Source organism: Nothobranchius furzeri, chromosome 16 (genome assembly GCF_043380555.1).
Source record: "Nothobranchius furzeri strain GRZ-AD chromosome 16, NfurGRZ-RIMD1, whole genome shotgun sequence".
Classification (NCBI taxonomy): domain Eukaryota; kingdom Metazoa; phylum Chordata; class Actinopteri; order Cyprinodontiformes; family Nothobranchiidae; genus Nothobranchius; species Nothobranchius furzeri.
In genome coordinates this window covers 30,215,314-30,239,194 of record NC_091756.1, presented here as the reverse complement: position 1 = coordinate 30,239,194, position 23,881 = coordinate 30,215,314, and the positions used below count along the sequence as shown (strand labels likewise).

At 40.7% G+C, this 23,881-nt stretch overlaps 4 protein-coding genes across 4 annotated transcripts; 1 reads left to right on the top strand and 3 right to left on the bottom strand.

Annotated features, from left to right (window-relative positions):
• Positions 1-1,626: 1,626 nt before the first annotated feature.
• LOC107388122 (zinc finger protein OZF) lies at positions 1,627-13,582 on the bottom strand. The gene is made up of 2 exons (XM_015963511.3): positions 13,252-13,582; positions 1,627-10,878 (listed from the first exon to the last, which is right to left on the bottom strand). The coding sequence occupies exon 2, from the start codon at positions 10,853-10,855 to the stop codon at positions 9,506-9,508; it is 1,350 nt and encodes a 449-aa protein (XP_015818997.1). The 5' UTR covers positions 10,856-10,878; positions 13,252-13,582; the 3' UTR covers positions 1,627-9,505.
• A 3,373-nt stretch (positions 13,583-16,955) lies between these two features.
• On the bottom strand, positions 16,956-17,706 carry hbbe2 (hemoglobin beta embryonic-2). Its single transcript, XM_015963516.3, has 3 exons — positions 17,548-17,706; positions 17,245-17,467; positions 16,956-17,166 (listed from the first exon to the last, which is right to left on the bottom strand). The coding sequence occupies exons 1-3, from the start codon at positions 17,637-17,639 to the stop codon at positions 17,038-17,040; spliced, it is 444 nt and encodes a 147-aa protein (XP_015819002.1). The 5' UTR covers positions 17,640-17,706; the 3' UTR covers positions 16,956-17,037.
• Positions 17,707-19,888: 2,182 nt separating this feature from the next.
• LOC107388129 (hemoglobin subunit alpha-1) lies at positions 19,889-21,045 on the top strand. The gene is made up of 3 exons (XM_015963518.2): positions 19,889-20,044; positions 20,543-20,750; positions 20,840-21,045. The coding sequence occupies exons 1-3, from the start codon at positions 19,950-19,952 to the stop codon at positions 20,966-20,968; spliced, it is 432 nt and encodes a 143-aa protein (XP_015819004.1). The 5' UTR covers positions 19,889-19,949; the 3' UTR covers positions 20,969-21,045.
• A 36-nt stretch (positions 21,046-21,081) lies between these two features.
• LOC107388128 (aquaporin-8) lies at positions 21,082-23,467 on the bottom strand. The gene is made up of 5 exons (XM_015963517.3): positions 23,117-23,467; positions 22,915-23,041; positions 22,629-22,843; positions 21,323-21,457; positions 21,082-21,253 (listed from the first exon to the last, which is right to left on the bottom strand). The coding sequence occupies exons 1-5, from the start codon at positions 23,371-23,373 to the stop codon at positions 21,208-21,210; spliced, it is 780 nt and encodes a 259-aa protein (XP_015819003.1). The 5' UTR covers positions 23,374-23,467; the 3' UTR covers positions 21,082-21,207.
• Positions 23,468-23,881: the final 414 nt, after the last annotated feature.

Below are 23,881 nucleotides of genomic sequence, written 5' to 3'. Positions count from 1 at the left end.
CTGGCCCTGGTCGGCCTGAAGCAGACCCCCTCGAGAAGAGGGCTGAGAATGAGCCTTGGTTGGCCCGGAAAAATACCAGGCCACCCAGATATGTAAACAACCTACGCTACCCGGCCCGGGCCGACCCGGTACAGATGGGAATGGCCCAAATGAGTGCATAACCTTCTCTTAAGGAGGCTTTCTTCCCATTTCTCCTGGCTTCTTGCACCTTGGGCCAAAGCTTAGCACGAGCTTCATGATCCTCCTTTGAGAAGTCCTGCTTAAACTTGATGTTCATCTCACTGCACACTCTTGCCTCTCTGGATCTCCTCCAAACTTCATCACGAACAGTTCGCAAGGCAAACTGGATGATTATAGGTCTGGGCATCTTGTTGGTGGCTGCATGGTATTCCTTCCCTAAGCGATGGACTGTGTCTACTGAGTCCTGTAGTTTTTCCACTGACACCGGGATTACTCTAGTGAGGATGCCTATCACAGCTCCTCTTGTATCCTCTTTGTCTTTTTCATTGAGGCCCATCAGTCGAAGATCCCATCTTCTCTTGTGCCGGGCTTGCTCCAAGCACAGCTGCTTCAGTGACGCATTTTCATTTTTCATCAGCACCATTTCTTCCTTCGTTTTGCATATTTCTTCTTTAGTCTCTCTCACTGCTTGTGTGTTAGCTTCTATTCTACTTTCAAATGCTTTCAGTCTGCCATCTTGTTCATCAAATCTCTTTATCAGTAGTTGAATCGCATTTAGAATGCTTTCGTTGGTAATCTCACCTTGCTCGCTCGACTCATCTTGCTTCTTTTGTTTGTTTTTTGGGGTTTGGGCTGGGGAGTGGTGAGTGAATATGAAGCAAGTTCCTGTTTTCTTTCTCCATTGCCTCTATTTCTTCAATTTCTTCTTCTTCACATGCTTCTTGTTAGGTTGTAGTCGTGGTCTGTTATCTTTTGAGCCTTAACCGTTATGCTACCTTTAGCCATCTTGCTCATGTTGTCGAAGGGAAAAAGCAAAAACCAAAGAGTAATGGTGGTCAGCCTTGAGGAAAATAACGTTCCGTGGGGCTCAGGGGTTGTTTATGCAGTTCTTTTTATCTTCTTGTTGTTTTTTACGGTTTAAAGTCAAGGACAATTCCGTTTTCAATACCAGAGCCTGCAAAAGTGCTACCGCTCACTCCGCCATCTTAACTCCTCCTCCTGTCCAGTTAGAGGCCATAAAGACTTTCAATTTGTTTACCCGCTTGTTGGTGTTTGTTCCCCCTCAAAAGAACAGTAAACATCACATCCTACACGGAATTCCCGTCTTTTTTTTTCTTCCGTCAGGAAACACAAGCTGACTGGAACTAAAAGCAAGACTGTGGAAAAGGAAAAAGCAAAATTAAAGATCCAATAGAATATTTAAATATAAAATGTCAGGATTTAAAGAAAAACTGCTTAAAAGTAAAAGATTTGTTGACCAAATGTATAGGCTTTGTGCTTTTCACTGTTGATAGAATAGAAAAGTAGAATAGATTAATTAATTTTCCTTTGGTGTGGAACAAAGCAGACTGAAGAGTCTGTACTGTACTGAGTTAATTGAATTCACGTATAAAAATAAATAATGTATAAAATACTGTAGCAGAAGATTGTCAGGGACTGAAAGGAAAACAGTACAGTGGTGATAGGAATGAATGTAAGTATAACTAAAGAAAACGTGCAAATCACAAAAAGCAGCAGCAATAACAGTTGACTGTTTTTGAAGCAGTGGTGGTTATAAAATCTCACAGCTGCTGGTAGGAAGGACCTATGATCCTAAAAAAAAATTAAAAACATAATTTTAAACACAGTCTTTTATTGTACAACAACAGTGAAATGCAGGTGGGGCAGCAGCAAGTTAGAGATAAATGTGAGCATGCATATTCACACAAAGATAAATCAATAAATAAATACAGAAACATATTATATAAAAAACTAATAATAAATCTGCCCATAAAGCAATAGAAAAAACAAAACAAAAACAATTATTTTAAACTATTTTCTTCTTCAATATTTTAAACACCAACCTCCTCATAAATCAACACCTCTTCGTACTGAAATCACTAACGGAATCTGCAATATTTAATCATCAGAAAATAAAGTTGGTTCCAATTTTTGATTCCTGATTAAGAATGGGCATTTCCAACTACTTTTTCCTCTCTTTAAACTACTTTCACCTTCTCTTATTATAAAACTACAAAACCCAGACTCTTCAAACCTGGATGAGACTATTCTATACCAACAGAGCTCGAAAAAATAGTTTGTAGTTTGGGTATTATAGTGACCTCTGACATTTACATATTATACATATATTGATCTCACTCAATTGTTGTGCTGAAAGTTAGGAATCTTTAAAATCCTGTCCTAGTAAGAATATTTTATAATATGTTGGAATAATTTTAAAAATTCATCAATGTTATTTTTGTAAAATGGAAACCATTTTGTACCATGAGGTTGACAGTTCTTCTGCTCAAAAAAATAGAAAAACATATTAACTGAGAAAATTATTAGGGATCATCCTATGTTATTATGAAATATCATGAGACTAATTTGCAGAACACCAAACATGAAAAGATCAGAAAATATTCCAAAATATCTTCCTTAAGTGGTTATCATTATGTGTTGATGAGTGCCTCTGCTCTGATGAGTGGGTTGTGTGATTAAACGTTTAGTTTGAAAGAGCTGGAGTTACAGCTTTATCCCAGCTGTTTCATGGCCTACTTTAATAAACAACTGTTAAGAGCAAAATGTCATTCTATCTCCATTTTAGTGCTGTAGGAATGTACAGTATTACGAAATTATCTAATCAAGTGTTTGTACTACAATGTCCTTAAAAACTTCCACTGCACAGATCACTTAAAGATTTGTTGCAGAGACACGATCTCTGATGGATCACTGGATTTAAAAAAATATGTCACTGACTCCTTGCAATTTGTGAACAATCAGTGGTTTGTGATTTTTCAGAAGTTTTTTTTAATGATAACAATTTTGCAAGTTTAGGGGGCAAAGTATGTTGGTCAAAATGTCCCACCTAAAACCGTCATTAGTGCTCTGTCTTCAGGTTAAACTCTTACTCTGATTGTAAATCAGCCATTGCTGTTGGCTAAGAGTTGCCGATACCATATTACGTGACTGAACTGGACTGGACTGCAGCAGAGTCTGGGCCACGCCTCCAGTTGGCTTTGCAACTCACAAGTCGATACGAAACAATACGGCTCAGAGCTGTGTCTTCTTCCCTGTCTTCTAGTGACCGAGGTGGAGGGAGAACCCTACAGCTGTCTGCAGTTTCAGCGATCACTCGGGTCTGTGCACATGCGGGTGTGCTATTGTTAACAGAGCACACGCAGGGGGGCTTAGCGGGGGGTTCTGTCAGTCACTGACTACGTTTACATGCAGCCAATATCCGGGTATCGGGTTAAGGTCGGCATTTGGGTTTCTGAGTTGATCAGAATAACCCGTTTACAAGCATAAATAGAAAGAGTTACCTCTAACTTGCATAACCCGATGTAAATGCGGACGTTGTGGTAGCGTCTAAACGTATGGACTACGTCCAGACGCAATATGCGTCATTTCCGGTTCTTCTCGTTCCAGTATCCATGAAAACAACAACATGTTTCCCAGTTCGGAAGAGATAGCGACCGCGTTTGTTTGCGCTTTAGTTTCCTCGTCACTCCAAAAGTGTGGTGCTGTGCCGCGACTCGCCATGTTGCTCCCAACTTGTTGTTTACTTCCGGTGTTCTGGCGCATACAAGACGTCTCGCTACTCAAAAGACCAAGATTCCTTGCGAACAGAGCATGCGCAGAACACACGCTTTGATGGGGATATCCCGATATGCGTTTACACGACCAAACATTCGGGTTATAAAAGGGTTACCCCCAGGTGTAGTAACCGGGTTTTTAAAAACCCGGTTATGAGCATATCCAGGTTTCTGGCGGTGTTTACACGGACCTGCGGAACCGGGTTATTGTGAATATTCGGGTTTTAAAAGGGTTACTGGCTGCATGTAAACGCACTGAATGTCTCTCTCGATCTACAAGGCAGTGCCTCCTTTAGGCGCATTTTTAAAACAGGAATTATGGGTAAACTACGACTCCACCCAGGAAGTGACCAACCATTTAAAATAGCTAACATCAGCAATGTCCGAAGTGTTTTCACAAACACTGCTATAAGAATTGCAGAACTGTTATGTCTTTTAAATGAGTAAGGCTGTCTACCTTATTCTCCCATGAGTCCTAGCGTGAAACATGTCACCCACTTCCAGCCTCATGGTGTGGACCTCATGTCACTGGGCCCCCTTTGAACCAACTGTAATCACTGACCTGGGTGGGTCATTTTTATACACCATAGGAGATGGCACTACTCCACTGGACTTACTCTGTCAGTGCCTAGAGCAAGTAAACAACTGGATGCAGTCAAACTTCCTTCATCTAAACAAAGACAACACTGAAGTTATTGTCTTTGGCAACAAGAAGAATAGAATGGATGTTGTTGCTCAGCTAGACTCCAGGGGAATAAAGACAAAGACCCACATTAGAAATCTTGGTGTAATTATTGACTCAGACCTGAGTTTCTCTGGACATATTAAGGCTATAACTAAATCAGCGTTTTATCACCTTCAAATATCAAGACTCAGAGAACTCATGTCCAGACCAGACTTATTCATGCTTTTATTTCTAGTCAGCTAGACTATTGCAATGGTCTGCTGACTGGTCTTCCCAAAAAAGCTGTGAAGCAACTGAAGCTTGTTCAGAATGCTGCTGCTTGAGTCTTAACAAGAACTTAGAGAACGGAGCACATCATTCCTGTTCTTAGATCCCTACACTGGTTCCCAGAAAAACTACAGAATAGATTTCAAAGTGCTCCTACTAGTTTATAAATCACTCAATAGCATGGGACCAAAATACATGTCCGCTCTCATTCCTGTATACACACCCAATAGGGCTCTGAGATCCCATGGAAACAATCAGCTGGTAGAACCTCGGGTCAGAACAAAACATGGTGGAGACGCTTTTAGCTACTATGCTGCTCACATATGGAATCAGCTTCCCCATGACCTCAGATCTGCCCCAACCCGAGTGTTTAAAACAAAACTAAAAACCCTAACGTACTCATCAATCGTTTCTTATCATGCGTCGTCTCCACAGTAATCTGCGCTGTAACTTTGTCTTCTCCTTTAGCTCTAAACTGTAATTCCGTCTATGTGTATTTTAATTTGTGCTTTTATGTGTTTTCATATCATGTCCTGATAATTGTAAAGGACATTGAATTGCCTCTGTGTTTGAAATGTGCTCTACAAATAAAGCTGCCTTGCCTTGCCTATAAATAAATAAATGGAGTGAAATACAGCCATGCCACTGCCATCCTTAGGAGGATCATTTTTACAATAGGTTTAATGATGATCAACATATTTGATAATATATAATGTTAAACATTGAGCTCTATTTTAAGAACTTGTCTGCTTGTTAAAAGCATAAATAAATGAAATTATTTTTGGGGTCTAAAGTCTATGTAGATATTTTAGAATTATTTTTAGTTCAGGTTGAGAATGCAGTGAAAGAATAACTGGGTCCTCATGAATTGATATATAGCAAAAGTGGAGTGCATATTCCAAACATCGCTCTTGAAGCCACAAACTTAACTTTCTCTGGTTGTTAATACAACTGCAAACAGTGCAACATGTTCCCGAGCCACGCGAGTACATTTTTGGGAGGCAAATAATATTTAAAATCCTCTTGAAATATTCAAATAAAACTGCTGCAAGAAACAAAACCTCACACTGGAAGCCAGTGATTATGCACTATTTCCGGTATCTCACCGGACGTTGATCGTTTTCTACATGAGCCAGCAAGGAATAAGGTGGATGGCAAAACTATGTTATGTAAACACTCTCAGTATATGTTAAAATCCCAACACTTCAAACTCAACTAATAAGAAAACATGATGAGTCTTTGGAAACAACTGAAATTAATCAAATCTGCTAAAGTCCTTTGACCCATGCTGTCAAATGGTAAATCCGTCTCCAACTGTTTATTAAAACCACTCAACCCTCTACACGTGTTACCTAGAGAACATCTAGATAAACCTCCAACTGCTGTGAGATGCTGATGCTGCAGCGTGTAAACAATTTTTGGCATGCTGTCTCTGTGACTGTGATTGGTCAAATGACGATGCGTTACACACTACAACAAAGATCGTTTTGAACAAGACTGATTACCCAAGCCTAGAAATCTAGACAGATAGTATCAGAAACAAAATGATTTTGCTCTGCATGTCGGTCTAGCCACGCTCCACTGGAACCTCCACAGCCATGGGGCCTCATTTATCAAGCTTGCTTACGCACAAAACGGGGTTGGAAAACTGCGTAAGAAACTTTCCACGCAAACTTTGAGATTTATGAAATAAAACTTAGTGGAAAAATGTGCGCAACTTTAAGTTGACTAAGGACCTGGCTTACGCACATGTTGGACATGGAGAGCACCTGCAGTGCTGCTGCTGAGAAGGATACAATTATGAAATCCTCCAGCATTATCACTTGTACCGTTTTGTTTTCATACAGAACAAGACCCCCACACGCACGCACACACACATGCACGCACACTCACACACACACGTGCACGTGCACACACACACAGAGCCTGAAGCGCAAAATACGGAATGCAGAATATCAGCAGGGGGACAGATTTGAGACAGAATGTCATGCATCTGTGACAGTGTGTGTCCTGTCACTGTGACCCGATTGATCATGCACCCTGGCTAGTTGAAAAGGGGAGATCTTCATTTAGCTGACTGGTTAGTGCGCGTAACTTTCACTCGGGAGTCTGGGGATTGAATCCCAATTGAACCATTTCTTTTTATATATCCGCCACAGATCTCTCTGAAGAATTCACAACATTGACGGCTTCAGCACCGCTGTGCCACTCTGTGGATTTTCTCTTACTTGTTTTGCAAAAGCACTTCCTTTCATTTCTCCACCTCACCCACCGGTACCTCAATTTCTGCTTCTGTGAAATTGTGCTTCCTTGATCTGCCTTGATCTACGGTCGCCATGTCATTGGAGGAGCGCTGCAACAGCCAGCTTATGTATATGCATGAGATCCACAAGGCACTTTGCATTGACTATTTATGGCAGTAAGTGGGCGTGGTGAGGGCGGGATGTGACTAAAATGCAGCTGAGAAACAGTCTCGTTAGTCTCTGATTTATGAAGCGGAGATTGCGTGCAGCTTTGCGTACTCCATGTTTGATAGATCACAATCCTACTTGGCGTAAGTACATTTCTTTTGCTGAGCTTAAGTACGGTTTTAGTAATGATTCTACGCAATGTTTGATAAATGACACCCCTGACCAGTCTGGTGGAATGCCAATCACAGTGCTCTATCAGTTTTATGGGCCAATCACAGTGCTCTATCAGTTTTATGGGCCAATCACAGTGCTCTATCAGTTTTATGGGCCAATCACAGTGCTCTATCAGTTTTATGGGCCAATCACAGTGCTCTATCAGTTGTATGGGCCAATCACAGTGCTCTATCAGTTTGGTGGGAGGAATGTTACTACGACTGAGAAAAACTAAGATGGCAACAGCTCATTTAAAACAGCTTTGGCACCTAGTATGGACAATTTAGACTTGAGCTTTTCTTTGAGTCAAGAGCAGATAGAAAAACTTAAGTTCTTTATTTGGAAAAAGAATGTATTTGTGTCTTTGACAGTGTATGGTGGACTGTCCCGTTGACTGACATCTGTAAACGGTGAGTAGGTCATGTTGTTTGTTGTCCATTAGCATGCAAAGACAGTTTGGAAGACAACCGTAGATCCAACCCCACAACTGAGATCCGTCAACGGGTCGTGGCAAAACTACATATTCACATATATAGTTAAACTGAAAATAAAGATATCAAGTAGAAAATATATTTAGAATATTCATAACAACTGCACTAGTTGGAATTTAGCATCTCACTTCATTAGGTGCTTCCATCCTTCATTGTTGACCTGAATAAACATCATGCCCACAACTTAAATTAACACCATATAGTTTGGTATAAGCCATGTTTTATGAACCCTAACCCAGAGCAGTTGTCAACAGATAAATGTTTGTCACAATTAAGAGTTTTTTTTTAGGTTTTATACTGTAAATAAATAGCAGATTGCTTTTGGTTTACAAATACATTTTCCTAAGCAGTATCTCTGTAAAGCAGTAATAAATATCTTATGGAGTTCAAAACATGTGTTTGTGTGATTTATACATGTTAATACAGATGTGAAATGCACGTAAAATAATCGTGGCAATTGTGAAACCGTGGTTATTAGGACTGAAACAAATTATTGAATGGTTTGATTCCTTGTATCTGCAGGTTTAAGGGAGCCACATTTAAGACTTTTTAAGACCTTTTTTAAGGCCACTTTGAAAAAATTTAAGCTATTTTTTTTAATTACATTTGAGCTATAATTTCCAGCTATTGCCTGAAACCGGTGCTAACCGCGTCACGAACGTGGGATTAGCCATCCAGTTACAAATAAACTTGCACAAACTCCTAGCTTAACCAGCTAATGTGCTAATCTAAAAATAGCCCCCTTTCACAACCAACTGAATGTGTACGGTTCCGCTTACGCCAATATCGTACACAAAAAATGCTGAACACTAACTAGAAAGTCACGAACATTTTGTAGAAATAAAAGAATCTTGTTTATTTGGGTCTTTGGTCATTTAAGACCTTTGGAAACTGGATTTAAGGATTATTTGTCATTTTTAAGGATTTTTAGGGCCTTAAATTTGGAAAAGCAAATTTAAGACTTTTTAAGGACCCGCGGATACCCTGTTAAATTATTCTAATCTTTTTTTACAGATTTGAGGCTTTGTTAAATGTGCGCACCAGTCTGAACACGTTTACTGGAGCACTAACCTCTGTGCTGTGGAGGAAAATAGACACAAACCATTGTAAAAAGCAGAAACAGTCCAAGGTTTGGGATCACGAGTGAAACAATGAGCAAATTGGCTAATGCTAGTGGCTAGTATGCTCACGATCACATGGGGTTCCGGAAAAAAACCCACAATGGTTGTGAAAAACTAAATGCTACAGGTGGGAGAAAAATCCCCACCATTGTGTTTATTTGCAGCGGTCTGCAGCAGATTGTGGCAGAGCCACAGCAGGCACCTGGAATCAGGTTGTTGCTGCGAGTCTGCTCCTTAATGCTACGGCAACCCGTTGTATGTGATTAACAACCCCTTCTATCATTGAATATAATTTAGAATGTATTATTACCAACCCATACATAATACAATAGATATGCACATTTACACTTTCATCAGTAGTAATTAAATGTTATTAGCATTTTCGAGTATAGCTAAACATATTAATGAAATATAATAAATTCTACTGATCATGTGTGTCTACATAGTAGCCCTCCAGAACCAGGATTGGGCACCACCGATCTCTGACTGCCATCAGAGGTGCAGGACTGAAAACTAGGATGTGAAAATTAAAATGGTATCATTAGGGAGCCTTGTAATTAAATCAGGGCTTTGCTGTGTGGACTTGTGTATGTGCATTTAAACTTATCTTGTGCCTGAATCTCTCTCCACAAACATCACACACAAAAGGTTTCTGTCCTGTGTGGACTCTCATGTGAGTGTTTAAATTAGCCTTTTGGCTAAATCCTTTTCCACAAACATCACATGTAAAAGGTTTATGTCCCGTGTGGACACTTAGGTGTCTGTTCAAATGTGCATTGAGGCTAAATTTTTGTCCACAGATCTTACATTCAAAGGGCTTCTGTCCTGTGTGGACTCTCATGTGAATTTTTAATATTTTCTTTTGGCCAAAACTGTTTCCACAAACATCACAGGCAAAGGGTTTTTGTCCTGTGTGGACTCTCAAGTGATAGTTTAAACTTGTTTTTTGGCTAAATCTTTGTCCACAGAGTTCACAAGCAAAAGGTTTCTGTCCTGTGTGGACTCTCATGTGACCATTTAAATGTGTCTTTTGTCTAAACTTTTGTCCACATACATCACAAATAAAAGGCTTTTGTCCTGTGTGGACTCTCGTGTGTCGGTTTAAACTAGACTTTTCACTAAATGTTTGTCCACAAACATCACAAGTAAACGGCTTCTGTCCTGTGTGGACTCTTATGTGATTGTTATAATTTGATTTATGGTTAAAAGTTTTTCCACAAAAATCACAACTAAACAATTTTTCTTCTGTCTGGACTGCCATGCATGCGTCTACATTTTGCTTCATGCCATCACCTTTCTTATTGCTCCAACAGCTTGAAGAGCTTATTGCTGTAAGACTTGTAACTTTCACGTGTTTCTGGGGAAGACACTTGCGGAGAACGGGTTTACCACACTCAGGGCAGCTTAAAGGTTTGTCCACAGCCTTAACATCTGACTCAGCAGACCTGTTCTCATTCCATTCTTTATTACCATGTTCAGTTTCTGGGTCAGAGTCTGACAAGGGTTTCAAGTGACAGTCACAACTGTTCGCAAATTGGTCATCTTCATTCTCACTGATTTCAGTCTCTGAAGAGTTGGAATTATCTTCATAAGGATTTAGATCTGGATTCCTGTCACTTTCTGTTCCTCCACAGTCCTCTCCGTCACTTACTGTTTTCATGTAGTCAGGACAGCTGCTGGTTGGAAGATCTCTGTCTGTAGCCTGGTGCTGATTGAACAACAGAACCTTATCTTCATCCTCCTGAAACTGACAAAAACCTGCAGTGGGTGAAACGCTGGTGTCATAAGTCTCCATCATCTCATATTCATTAAATGGCTCCTCCACTTCCTCCTTCACGTTGAGGGTCTCCAGGTCCATCTGGCTCACACCAGGCCTCCGTTCTTCAGAAGCCTCTTCTTTAATCAACACCATCTGCTGAACATCTACAGGGAAGACTGAAACCCAAAAACATTAGAGACTAAGTTAAATGTATACTTACACCAACCAGAATCTTCTTTATAAAATAAATTACTAAGTAAATTTTGTATCAATCTATTTTTCTCCCCTTATCTGGGGTCAGGTTGTCAGGGCAGCGGCCTAAGCAGAGGCCCAGACTTCCCTCTCCCCAGCCATTTGGGTCAGCTACTCCAGGGCAACCCTGAAGCCTAGTTTATGTTTCTGCATCAGCTCCACCAGGGAGAGACGCGCATGCATTGACATAGACGTTTTGCTCTTGGCCTTCTCCGTATCCTGGGTAGTGTTGCAAAGCAATTCCCCACCAGGACAACAGAGGGAGTGGCGCTGTTCTGGGGCATCCTGTCTTGTATTCGGTCCATGATTTTTTTTTGTTTATACTGTGTTTTTTATATTTCAGAGACGTTTCAACACAGACAAATTTGTCACTCTTTCCGTCCCTCTTTTGCGTCCAGGAGGCAACCTAACCTGATATCCAAGCCACCTCAACTGGCTCCTCATGATATGAAGGATTAGCAGATCTACTCCGAGTACGTCTCAGATGACTGAGCTCGTCACCCTATAGACACATCATATCTGCAACCACTATCCAAAGCTTGTGACCACAGATGAGGTTTGGAACGCAGATCAATTGGTAAATTGAGAGCCTCGCCTTCCGACCGAGCCGTCTTCACTATGACAGATGCTATTTATTACATGTGAAAACTCTCTCAGGATGTAATAAGGCCGGAGTCCAACAGACTTAATAATGTTGTCCACCAGAGAGAAAGGGTTCTCCACTGAGGTTAGTTGACCAGTCTTCTGATGGTGAAGCTGCATTGGATGTGTCTGACTGTTGCTTCAAGTGTGTCTTTTTTCCACATTTTGACGACTATGCCCCGCAGGTTTACATCACTTTCACAGAGAGAGTAAAGGTTTGTTTTGCATTTTTGTCCCTGCATGCATGCGTAATATGTGTGTGTGTGTGTGTGTGGAGGGGGGGGGGGGGGGTATGTCACACAGGGTCTCTGCTGTATGAGTATGAGTGACTGATATGATCGGCTCTGAAGGACATTGATCGAAATTTGCGGAAATTGACCAATTTTGATCGGTTGCCAATCAATCTCTACATAAAATTTGACCAGACTTCTTGACAAAGCATTCCTTTAAACATGTAGTTCCCAACCTGGGGTCAACAACCTGGTGCTAAACACCCAGAAGACAGAGGAGGTTGTTGTGGACTTTAGGCAACCCCGGCACGATGGTGGACTCATGTCGCTTCCTGGGCACCATCATCACCCAGGACCTCAAATGGGAGCCCACCATCACCACCATCAGAAAAAAGGCCCAGCAGAGGACGTACTTCCTGAGGCAGCTGAAGAAATTCAAACTATCACCACAGTCATTGAGGCAGTTCTACACCGCTATCATCGAGTCCACCCTCACCTTCTCCATCACCGTGTGGTACGCTGGAGCTACCACCAGGGACAAGAAGAGGCTGCAGCGTGTCGTGCGCTCTGCAGAGAAGGTCATTGGCTGCAAACTCCCCTCCATTCAGGATCTGTACACCTCTAGGACATTGAGGCGTGCAGGTCGGATAATAGCTGACTCGTGTCACCCTGGACACAGTCTCTTCAACTCGCTCCCATCTGGCAGAAGGCTCAGATCCATTCGGACCAGAACCTCTCACCACAAAAACAGTTTCTTCCCCTCTGTAGTTGGACTTTTGAATGAAAATCCTAGGGCAGCCCACTCAAGTTGATTGGCCCCAGTCACGTGACCCGATGCTGTGCTTGAAACATTCAGCAAACACTCAGATTAGTACCTACACGGGGTAGATAGCTGCTTCTCTAATTCCTGCCACTTTTTACATGAATCAAGAGTGTTTTATTACTTCCTATATTTGCTTATCTCTTAATGAAGTTTTTTCCCTTATCTTTCCTTCTACACCAAATACCGCAGCAATTTCCTAATGTTGTGACTTTGCACACATATGGCAATAAGAAATTTCTGATTCTAATGACCCTCAAACGGGAACCAGAAATAGTAACCAACGTCAGCTTCATTAAAAACTCATCCGTTTCGAGCCATGAACCGTTCAAGCTCGTTTTAGTGTGAACCTGTTTATCCTTTTACTGCTCACATAAGTATTTTATGCAATGCGGGTGGTCATTTCTGTATGTTTCATTATTCCTTCGTTTTTTGTTACAATTGCTCTATTTTTTATGATTATTTTTTAAATTTTACATTTTTACTGAAGAGCCTGTGATTTAAATGCTAAGCTACAGACACACGGGAAAGAGCTAATTCAACGTCAGAAGAATTACTACCAGTACCTTCATCATATTTGATAGGAAAAATAAAAATGTACAAACCAAATATGAACGCGGGGAATTAAAACAGCATCCTGATTTATCCTCTGTTGCTCCTTTTCCGTTAAACGTGAAAGCCGTCTGCGGCTGATCTTTCAGAGTAAATCTCCCAGATTTCTCCCTCTGCTGCGTCCAGTCGCTGCTGCTGGCTCCACGTTTTTGTTCATTTTCCTTATTAACGTTTACTTCACGTTTAGGGGTGAGCATAACAATTTTCAATTCGATTCTCCGCTTTTTTCCCAAATTTTAACAACAAAACGCTGGGGGAAAAAAAAATCGGAAACGGAAGTTCCGTCTTGTTTTACTTCCGTCACGAAACAGAAACTGGAACTAAAAGCAGGATGCTCGCTTGGATACACCTTACTATTTACATATGCCAGGAACAATAACATTGTAATTATATAGAAAATCTAAATGAATACGTTTTTAAAGCAATTTTTGTCTTAGCCAGTTTTTATATATTTTTTCTGTTAGTGCTTTTCACGAAAAAATGAAAACAAGAACATTATTTTATTGTTTCCCTGTGAGAAGATTCAGATGTACCAGCAGGAAGTTAGTGGTAAACGACCTCAGGTCATTGTAAAATGAATTGTAGAGTTTTGCCTTTTAATATACTTTGTGTAAATATGATTTTCTTTGTGGAATTAAAATCTTCAATGTGCATTTTATTAGCTATGAAATTGTAACCATTCATGTTCCCTGTGAAATTTTAACCCTGTATGGTCCCGCTCCCTTGCACGGCGGATATAAATTAGCCTTTGGCTGAATTTCAGGTGTTGCAGTGGAAACAAATTCTACCTGGGGTAACTAGATTGCTACGTCGGGCATCGGTGTTATGTCAATTTTAGTTCCCCCTCTCACAAAAAATAACCCTCACCCTAATGCTTACTCTAACCATAACCACTCAGTCACCATAAATGTATGTTTAGCACAATCATAATTTATGAAATTACTCCATGTGGGACGAGTTTTATGTTTAGGGTAAAGGTTAGGATAAGGGGTTAGGACACGAGGGTGGAACAGAAATCGACATAACACCGGCTCCTGCACCCGACTAAGGGCCAACAAAATCTACCAGCAGGGGACACAAATTCTTCTGGCAGGGAACTAGCCTAGCGAACTAGACCAAAATCTTGCTTTGCAAAGTTTGGCTTGCCCAGCTAGCAGGGAACAGCAGGGGAAACATTCTACCAGAGGTAACTAGATTGCTACAACACCGGCATGTTTACAAGCATGTACGTAATATGTTGTATAGTACTGTCCCAATCAAAATAACATTTAACTAACTAAATATTAGGATTCATATTCACACAAAGGTACAACAATATAAATACAGAAAAATAAGAATATAAAAAATCTACTGTCAGGATTTTTGAATAATGGTGATAATAACTTTGATCATTAAAATAAATAGAAATATGGGCATAAGCAGCTTGAGGACTGTTCAAGGAACAAGGGAGACTTTTTACTTTTTTCTTTAATGTTTTTAGACACAACCAGTCTGGTATAGGCAATGCTGAGCTGTCCTTATCTAACAGTTTAGCCCTCCAACAATGTGTTCCCACTATTACAGTTATCCATCTATCTATCGAAGGATTAAGGATGACATTGAAATCCCTTCGATTAAAGGATACTAGTTTTGATTGAGAATTAACAATATTTGAGTTTATTTCTAACGTGAGCAAATAGTTTAACATTCCCCCATGAAAGTTGGAGCCTGTGACATTAAAAATGATAAGCATAGTCCTACTGGAGCGGATTACATGACAAATAAAATGTCTTTAAGATGCATACGTATGAGTAATTTTCAATGTTAAAATCACTGCTGAATGTTCTGACCCACAAGAAAACATTAAATTATTAATGTGATATAATATATTATGCTCTTCCCTGAAGGAGAAGATGTTGCCCTTGTGTGGTCTGACTGAAGAGACCTTTAATCACAACTTTAGGCCAGGAAACAGGTGATATAGGGGCCAGGCTCTGCCTGTGTAAACAGTAGCTGTGTTATCTTTCCCTTTTAGTTGATTCACTTGTACTACACATATAGTATGGGACATAAACACATGTCCCATGGAGCAGTCATAACAAAGTGAGCCCAAAAGGCTGATCCAGCAGACAGTCAAACTGAATACAAGTCTGTGGTGAAGACCACCTAGCAGCAGTGCAGATATCATTCAAAAGAGCCCATCTGAAAAGGGCCCAAGATTCAGGCACACCTCTGGTTGAATGAGCTCTCACTCCCTGAAGTAAAATGAGGACCCTGCTGCTATAGGAAGGCGAAATAGCCTCAACCCATAGATGTCCTTTCATCCAGTTGTTTTGGAGGTGCTGAGCATAGAGCTGCACATGACGCTGCCTTCTTCAGTGGTGGCCATGTGTTCAATGGTTTGCAAGAGACCAAGCTGGATCTGGGTTTTGCTGCAGATGGAGCCACTCTGTATTGTTCAACTATTCTGTGCACTTTACACAAGGGGATGCTGTATGTGAGAGTGATGCAGAGGAAGCCTTTTCTCCACCCACAGCACAAACTGAGCTGATTGAGGTATGCTTGGACAGGTCAGCTTCATTCTAGAATAAGGTGCTGTGGACTGATGACACTTAAACTGAGTTATTTGGGCATAACAAGGGGCGTTATGCATGGAGGAAAAGAACACAGCATTCTAAGAAAAACACCTGCTACCTACAGGAAAACATGGTGGTGGTTCCATCGTGCTGTGGGCTGTGTGGCCAGTGCAGGAACTGGGAATCTTGTTAAAGTTGAGGGAGGCACGGATTCCTCTCAATATCAACAGATTCTGGAGACCAATGTCCAGGAATCAGTAAGAAAGCTAAACTTCTGGGATGCTGATTTGGTTGATGAGGGGGTTTGTAATCAGTGTCAGCTATTTTGATGATAATGAAAACAACAGGAATGGTTTAGCAGAAGACAGACATTTTTACCCTTCTCATCTGTTTTAGTCAGTGGTTTTTGCATGTGACTAGGGCCCATGTTAGTGGTATGCTGGTAGCATGAGATGATACCCTAAAGAGGTTGCACAAGCACTTGTACTTCACCAGAAATTTACATCCAATGCATTTTGTGGACAAGATAAAGCTCCAAATATGTAAACATTGTATTCTGGCGCCCTCTTCTGGGCCACGATGTCATCGAATGGCATGAACCCAAACCCATCTTGCAAAAATGTGTCTAAGAATCACACACACACACACACACACACACACACACACACACACACACACACACACACACACACACACACACACACACACACACACACACACACACACACACACACACACACTATGTTAATAATATATAAATTATTTAGCGTTTAATTGCAATTTTTTGGATTTCCTGCAAATTATTTGAAAATATGATGCCATTCACTCCATAAATTGCAAACCTAAAAGCTTTAATCAGGTTATGTGTCTATAAATAATTCTGGAACCATTTCTTTATGTGCATTTTTGCTGTTCTGGTAAGTTTTTCATTTTCTCTCAAGAGGTTTGTTATCTTGTTTTGAGCTGTAAAAGTAAAATCATGCGCTGCCTTTTCAACCAGAGATCATATTCTTGCTTCTAAATAAACAAAAATGTTTTTTTTTTTAATTTTCAGATTATTGCAAATATTTCAGCAGATTTTTTTGTGTTACTTTTGCATCTGATGTCATTTCGGCCACTTACACAAACAAACAAGAGAATCATTTTGCTTTTAGAGGGTTTTTATTTCACTGAGGGGACACACATGTGAACAGGTGTCCTCCCCGGGTGTGGAGGCTGCTGGGTTTAGTGGTACTGTCTTCCCAGGGCGGACACCACCACAGCCAGGAACTTCTGGAAGGCAGCCTGGGTCTCTGGGGTGAAGGCGGAACCCAGTTTGGCAGCGATCACGATGGTTAGACAGTCGGCCAGCAGCTGATTGGAGAAGATACAAAATTGAAGTGGGTTTCTTTTCTATGAAACCTGCTGGATGCTGGAGCCCGCAGGTCCTACCTTGAAGTTGTCGGGGTCGACGTGCAGCTTCTCGGAGTGCAGCACGCTCAGCTCGGCATATGTGGCCTTGATATTGTCCAGGTTCTTCACGGCCCGGTCCAGACCGTGCAGAACCTTGGTTCCGTGGGCCGCGATGTTCGGGTTGGTCTTGATGGCTTCAGCGTTGTAGAGGTTTCCGAAGCTCGCGAAGTACCTCTGAGTCCAGGGGTAAACGATCAGGCACCTGCAGGGAAAAGGAGAGCTGATGATGAGGAGGAGGAGCAGGAGGACACCTGAGCTGCTGGAGCTGTGCAGGCTCCGTACCTGGCCAGAGCCTTGGGGCCCACATCTTCATAGTCCAGGTTGGAGAAGATGGTAGTGATGATGGTGCGCTCCTGCTCGGTCCACTCAACCATGGCTGCGGGTTTATTTTCTTTGGTTCAGGCTTGAAAGAAAACGCTGAATGTTTATTCATCTGGAAGCTGCTGTTTTTAAACTTGCTAAACGTCCCCCACGCCCCGGAGGAGAAGGCTGGTGATAGGCTGGAGATGATGCGCTTCAGATAAAGCAACATCTCTCCAGAAGTTACCAGAAGCACCTAGAAATCTCTGGTCTCAGAGTCCAATGGATGTTGCACGTTTATTGGAGGAAATTTGAATTCATACTGCAGAGGCTATTAGAGTTATTTAACGACATTAAAGTACATTGCGCAAACAAGGTGAACATTAAATGTTCTTTCTGGTTACCTTAACTTCTTTAATGTCCAAATAAATAATAATAAAAAAAACATAACTGATATTTTACTTATTTGGACACAATGAAAGGGTAAAATACATAATATAACTTTGAAAATAATAATGTTTTAACTTTTTATTTTCAAACATCAACACTTTAGTGGCTTTTTTTATTTTAGTACATTGTTTTCAGTGCATGTGTCAATAAAAAATGGGAACTATACGTTCTGAACAACATTTGGAGAAGATTTGGTGAAACCATTTGGTTGAACTCTCAAAAATTTATTATTTTTGTTATTTTAATAAAAAAAGTAGTTTATTTAGCAGACAGCTGCATTTTAAATTAAATCCTTTCTCATTTTGTTTTAATTTGAAACAAAGAAAATTCCCAAGGAAGCGTGTTTTATTTAGTGTAATAATTTAAAATCATGAAAATAAATTGTTAAAATAAAACTACGATCTTTACTGGAGGCAAACAAAAGCTAACTTTGTAAATTCTGCCTTTTCCACGGTTTTTCCAGGAATCTTGGTGCTGAAATTCTTTCTGAAGAAATTTAAGAAACAAAGTAAGTATTTAATGGCTTTTTGTGGATGTATGTTTACAAAGCTATTTTCAAAGGAGAGAGGGCTTCTAAAAGTTAATTCTGTTTAGTTTTTATTTATTATCTTTAACAGTTTTTTGCATGTCATTTTCCCCCCTTTCTTGTGCAGTGTTTTGGTAAACACATTTAATGTAACATTATATATTAATATTAACACTAAGTAAAACCTTGCAATAACATTTTAAATAATAGTGACCATTTTAGATCTCCAACTCCTCAAAACATCAAATTACAGATGAAGATTCAAAGTGAAAAAAGTTCACAAAATAATGAGCTGCAGAAACTTGTAAAATCTCTTCAAAATAAAAGTTTTCAAGTGATTTCAACTCAGAATCTCTTTTTGTGATGTGGGGAAGTGAACACCAATTTGTTATTTTCCCCACCCAAAATGCATATAAGTGTTTCTGACTTTATCTCCTGCAGCAGCTGGTGCTATCTGCAGCAGCTGCCCCTCCTCCGCCCAGGGCCCCAAAGCCCAAATCCTGCATGCACCGTTTTGATTAAGAAAATAACTTGAAGTCAGCGATAAAGACCCTCAGAACTATTTTCTCCTCCTGATAGAAAATAAATTAATCAGTGGAGCCAAAAAGTGCAATTAAAAAATACCCAATCACTGACAAATCTTAGAAGGATTATAGCAGATTTTTTTTACTAAGAATTTATGAAAAGTGACTAATTTGTTTCCAGATTTAGTAAAAACTATGTTAGCATTTGTTTTAGTTTGTCAGGTTTAAAAAAAAACAACCAGTAAATATTGGTCTTATATTTTCGTTTTAATGTTGCATTTGATTTAGGCAGAAATGTTAATTTTGTTATTGTTTATCTTTGTTTGAGGCAACAAAAATATACATTTATCCTGGTTATCACATCAAACATAAACAAGCATTTTAATCCTAAAACATTTGATTTTATAACAAATACATTATTTTTTTAAATCCAAAACAAATGTAATTAAATAACAGTAATTAAATACATTTTTAATTGCTGTTTTAAAATTAGTTCAACCTTTTCTTGCTTGCTTGCTTTTTAGAGAGAGATTATCTTTTACTTCTCATAAATTTTAACTTATTCACCTACTAATTTGAGGAAAAATGTGTAACTTTTTTTTTGGCTTTTCTGCAACATTTTAGGACACCCTGCGTCTGCATCTAAACCAGCACATGCGCAAATAAGTTTTTTTTTTTTTACCAACAGACAGCCCCGCGATGCGTCGGGCTGATAGCGCCCTTGGAGCTGGCATCAGGCCCATCCGCCTATCAGCTCGGTTCTGGGGCCCAAACTGCGTCAGCGGACGCGCCCTGGATCACATGGGTGTGACTTTGGGGACCAACTAAATTTAAGCCGGCCGCCGGACAGAAGCCTGGAATCTGATTCAGGAACAGAAGCAGACATGAGTTTGACTGAGAAGGACAAGGCTGCGGTCAAGGCGCTGTGGGCCAAGATCTCCAAGGCCTCCGATGCCATCGGGGCTGACGCTCTCGCCAGGTAACTATGACCCACTTTAGGTAATGACCCACTTTAGGTAATGATGGGGATTTTGGTTTAGGCCAGGTGAAAGAAGACAAACTTAGCTCCAGTTCAGAAATCTTCTCTTGGCTTGCTTTATTTTTCTGGATGGTGATCAAAATTGAGAACACCTCAATTGATTCATTGATATTGGCTTATGTCTAAAAGGCACAAAAATCAATATTTTAAAATATATATAAACATTTATGGCAAACAACATTAAGAGCCGTGCGTAATTACGCAAAGCATGTTGGAACTCGGTATTAGCTTAATTCAAAGAGAAATATATAAAGATGATCCAGGTGAGGCTCGAATTCACAGCCTCGGCATTGCTCACGCTCAATACTGACTCATGGGTACCACGCGCCAACCAATTGCGCCACAGGAGCGCGCTTTCCACCGACCGACGAACTAATTCAAATGTGTTTATTTGTTTCCTGTCCCGCGTTCATCTAAACAGCCTCTCTGTGTCTGCAGGATGCTGGTGGTGTACCCCCAGACCAAGACCTACTTCTCCCACTGGCCGGATATGAGCCCCGGTTCGGCTCCCGTGGCCAAGCACGGTAGGGTCGTTATGGGCGGAGTCGCTCTGGCTGTGGCCAAGATCGATGACCTGACCAGCGGCCTGCTGAGCCTCAGCGAGCTGCACGCCTTCCAGCTGAGGGTGGATCCGGCCAACTTCAAGGTAAGACCCCAACGTTAAATATCTGAATGTTTATTGGCCCTGGCCTGGACTATAAGGGGGTTTATTTAACGTTTTTACTCCGTCCGCAGATCCTGGCCCACTGCATTCAGGTGGTCATCTCCAGCATGTTCCCAAAAGATTTCACCCCAGAGGCGCACGTGGCTCTGGACAAGTTCCTGTCCAACTTGGCTCTGGCTCTGTCTGAGAAATACCGCTGAGCTTACACACTCACTCACTCACACACATGTGGTGAAATATTAATGCAACAATAAAAGGCATGTCGTCAAAAATCTCATCTGTCTCCTTTGACTTTGTATGAAATCACTCGTGATCAAATAAGAAACGAATGAACTTTATTTCCTTTGCATGTAAACGGATTAAACAAATGATCATGATGAAGTATAAACATGAACCAAAATGCGGTTTGATCTTGAGCTGCTGCACCTCGCATCCCTCCTCATGGTTTCATAATAATTCGTAATTTATTGTCTCCCAGAATGAGCCTGAAACAAAGCAGAAGCACGGGGGCTCAGAGAGTTGCGATCAGCACATCATGATATTACTCACCCTACCTGACCAGAACAGCCGCCACCAGAGCTCCTCCGATGGGTCCGACCCAGTACACCCAGTGGTAGGTCCAGTGGTTCACTAGGACAGCGGGACCAAAAGCTCTCGCGGGATTTAGACACGTTCCAGAAATGTCACCTCTGTGGATACACAATAAATAAATAAATAAATAAATAAATAAATAATGTGTTTGCAAATCAAAAACAATAAATTAGATTTTTTTTTGTCTTCAAAAAATGGTGGATCTTGGATAATTTTTCAACATTCATTATAATTAAACAATTTTTTTATCTGGTCACTTTTTGACCCAAGTTAAATTATATAAAATCAAATTGATTTTGATTAGTTTTACATTGCTGTGATAAAGTAGGCTATCTTAATTGTGTATTTATTAGTAGTAATATTGAAACCTTCACATTTTGTTTTTGGAAAATACTCAGACAGTTCCAAAGCTATTATTATTTTTGAAAATAGTCTAATTTATGCTAAAACGTAAAAAAAACTCCCAAGCTGAGCATTTCAACTATATTTCTCCTAACTCATTCTGTTTTAGGCGCTCTGTCTCTTTAAGAACTATACTGTGTTCTGATTGGTCCACATTAATAATCTTGTGGTTTGTTTCAACTTTTAAACAGCCCATTAAGATATTTACCTGCCTTTTTTGTGTAAACCCGACAAATAATCTTACCTGTTGTAGAAAGCCCAAAGTTCACCAAGACTGATAGGCTAACAGCTAGAATAGGGGTTATGCAGCCCTGGAGCCGACTCTTCAGCCCCTCTTATCGCATAAATTAGCTTTTCAATAGAGAAAAGGCAGTTTTTACATATTTTTACATTTGACATCACATCATTTCAGTAACAAAATGAGCTAAAGTCAGCTTGTTTCACCAGAAGAAGCTTGCTCTCATATTTATTTATACAACTTTCTGACATTAGAAGCAATTTCACTGCAAATCTATAAGAAAAATAAAAAAATTCAAAACATTTTACCCAAATTGTTGTAAAAATTGCTGTAACTCCTACTTAACTGGAATTCACTGAATTATGAGACAAAAAAGTTATACAAAGTAGAACTGAACAAGGAAATGCTAAAAGTATTTATTTACCCAAAATGGATTTTATTTTTGTTGATCTTCAAGGCATTAAGGTTCAACTAAATACCCAACTTATTTCTAATTGGGCAACTTGCTTATTTAAAATAAAAAAGCTCTATTAAGTGCTGCTCAGTTTTTGGTCAGATCAACAGCACCCTATCAGGAAGTCAAACGTCAGCATCAGTATGAGCTGCAACACATCTACATTTCATCTCACCCTGCCAAGATGTTGATGACAATGGTAGCGCCCACCAGAAATGGCACCAGCGGTGTTTTTGTCTTGCTGTTGACGGCCCCTAGCAGCACCACCATGGTCACCAAGCAGGTCATCACCACCTCACCAAATATGGCCTCAAACAGCTGGCCATGTGACTGGATGGTGTCAAACGCTGCTCCGGTGGCGTTCTGGTACCGCTGTGCAGGGGTCATCAGCTGCAGAGAGGGTTGTTTTAGTTTACTGAAGACAGACGGAAACCTGCATTTGTTTTGGATTTTCAGCTGACCTTTGCCATTCCTGCTCCAAGCACTCCTCCAATCAGCTGGCTGACGAGGTAGGGCCCCACCATTATCAGCTCCATGCCTCCACACAGGTAGATAGCAATAGTGAATGGAGGGTTGAAGTGAGAGCCACTTGAATCCCAGAAATGACAAAGTCAAAAGATATTTAATTGAAACCATGTCACAGATTCATAGAAAGGTGCTTACCTGATTTTGTCCATGAGAGCCACCAGCACCGCTACAGCCAGCCCATGCACCAGAGCCGGCTGCAGCCGTCCAGCTGCTGGCACGTTCTCGATGACAGACACACAGCCGATGAAAACAAAGAACATGGTCCCTACTAATTCAGCCAGGCAAGGCTGGAACAGTCTCTCATACCTGTTCTGCATTTGTGTCCCAGATGCTTTCTTACCCTTCTTCATAAGAGCAGACTCGGCTGTGTCCTCCATTTCCATTTTCTCCATGTTTTTCCTTAATTTGATTCTTATTTTCCTGGTTCTTCCACCTCCAGAGCTCCAGCCTGTCTGCTGACTGAGTTAAATTATCTGCAAGGTGTTGTTAAGTTTGGGTCATAAAGCAGCAAAAGGTGAATGATATGAGCCTGTCTCCGCCCAGCACACCCCAGTCCAGCGAAACCGTTCTCAGGTAGACCTCCCAAAGTGTCGATAAGGTTCAAAGTGGGACACAACTCGCCTGATCTGACCAGTTAGAGGGATTCAGTGGTTATTTATTCACCACAGCCATCACCTCGGCTTTATGTGGTTGAACAGAAACAAACCAGACCTGGGTTCAGTTTATAACACATCTGAGAGGTCAGTGTGCTGGTGAACTCTACTCTCATACACACTAAGCATTATATAATACCAATCTGAGGTCTGACATGTTTCAGTAAACCAGGAAACTAACTTTGTGACTGAGCACTGCCTGTTTCAGCAGGTAGATTTCGGCATCAGACAGACAGAGAGAGAGAGA

What these genes read in the sequence shown, in the direction of transcription:
- LOC107388122 (XM_015963511.3), bottom strand. Translation starts at nt 10,855, where the DNA reads ATGGTGTTGATTAAAGAAGAGGCTTCTGAAGAACGGAGGCCTGGTGTG.
- hbbe2 (XM_015963516.3), bottom strand. Translation starts at nt 17,639, where the DNA reads ATGGTTGAGTGGACCGAGCAGGAGCGCACCATCATCACTACCATCTTC. An exon ending in GGCCCCAAGGCTCTGGCCAG is followed by an intron (nt 17,468 to 17,547) that starts GTACGGAGCCTG and finishes TTTTCCCTGCAG; the next exon opens with GTGCCTGATCGTTTACCCCT. An exon ending in TCGACCCCGACAACTTCAAG is followed by an intron (nt 17,167 to 17,244) that starts GTAGGACCTGCG and finishes TTCTCCAATCAG; the next exon opens with CTGCTGGCCGACTGTCTAAC.
- LOC107388128 (XM_015963517.3), bottom strand. Translation starts at nt 23,373, where the DNA reads ATGGAGAAAATGGAAATGGAGGACACAGCCGAGTCTGCTCTTATGAAG. An exon ending in GCTCTCATGGACAAAATCAG is followed by an intron (nt 23,042 to 23,116) that starts GTAAGCACCTTT and finishes CTGGGATTCAAG; the next exon opens with TGGCTCTCACTTCAACCCTC. An exon ending in GTGGCGGCTGTTCTGGTCAG is followed by an intron (nt 21,254 to 21,322) that starts GTAGGGTGAGTA and finishes GCTTTGTTTCAG; the next exon opens with GCTCATTCTGGGAGACAATA.
- LOC107388129 (XM_015963518.2), top strand. Translation starts at nt 19,950, where the DNA reads ATGAGTTTGACTGAGAAGGACAAGGCTGCGGTCAAGGCGCTGTGGGCC. An exon ending in GGGGCTGACGCTCTCGCCAG is followed by an intron (nt 20,045 to 20,542) that starts GTAACTATGACC and finishes CTGTGTCTGCAG; the next exon opens with GATGCTGGTGGTGTACCCCC. An exon ending in TGGATCCGGCCAACTTCAAG is followed by an intron (nt 20,751 to 20,839) that starts GTAAGACCCCAA and finishes CTCCGTCCGCAG; the next exon opens with ATCCTGGCCCACTGCATTCA.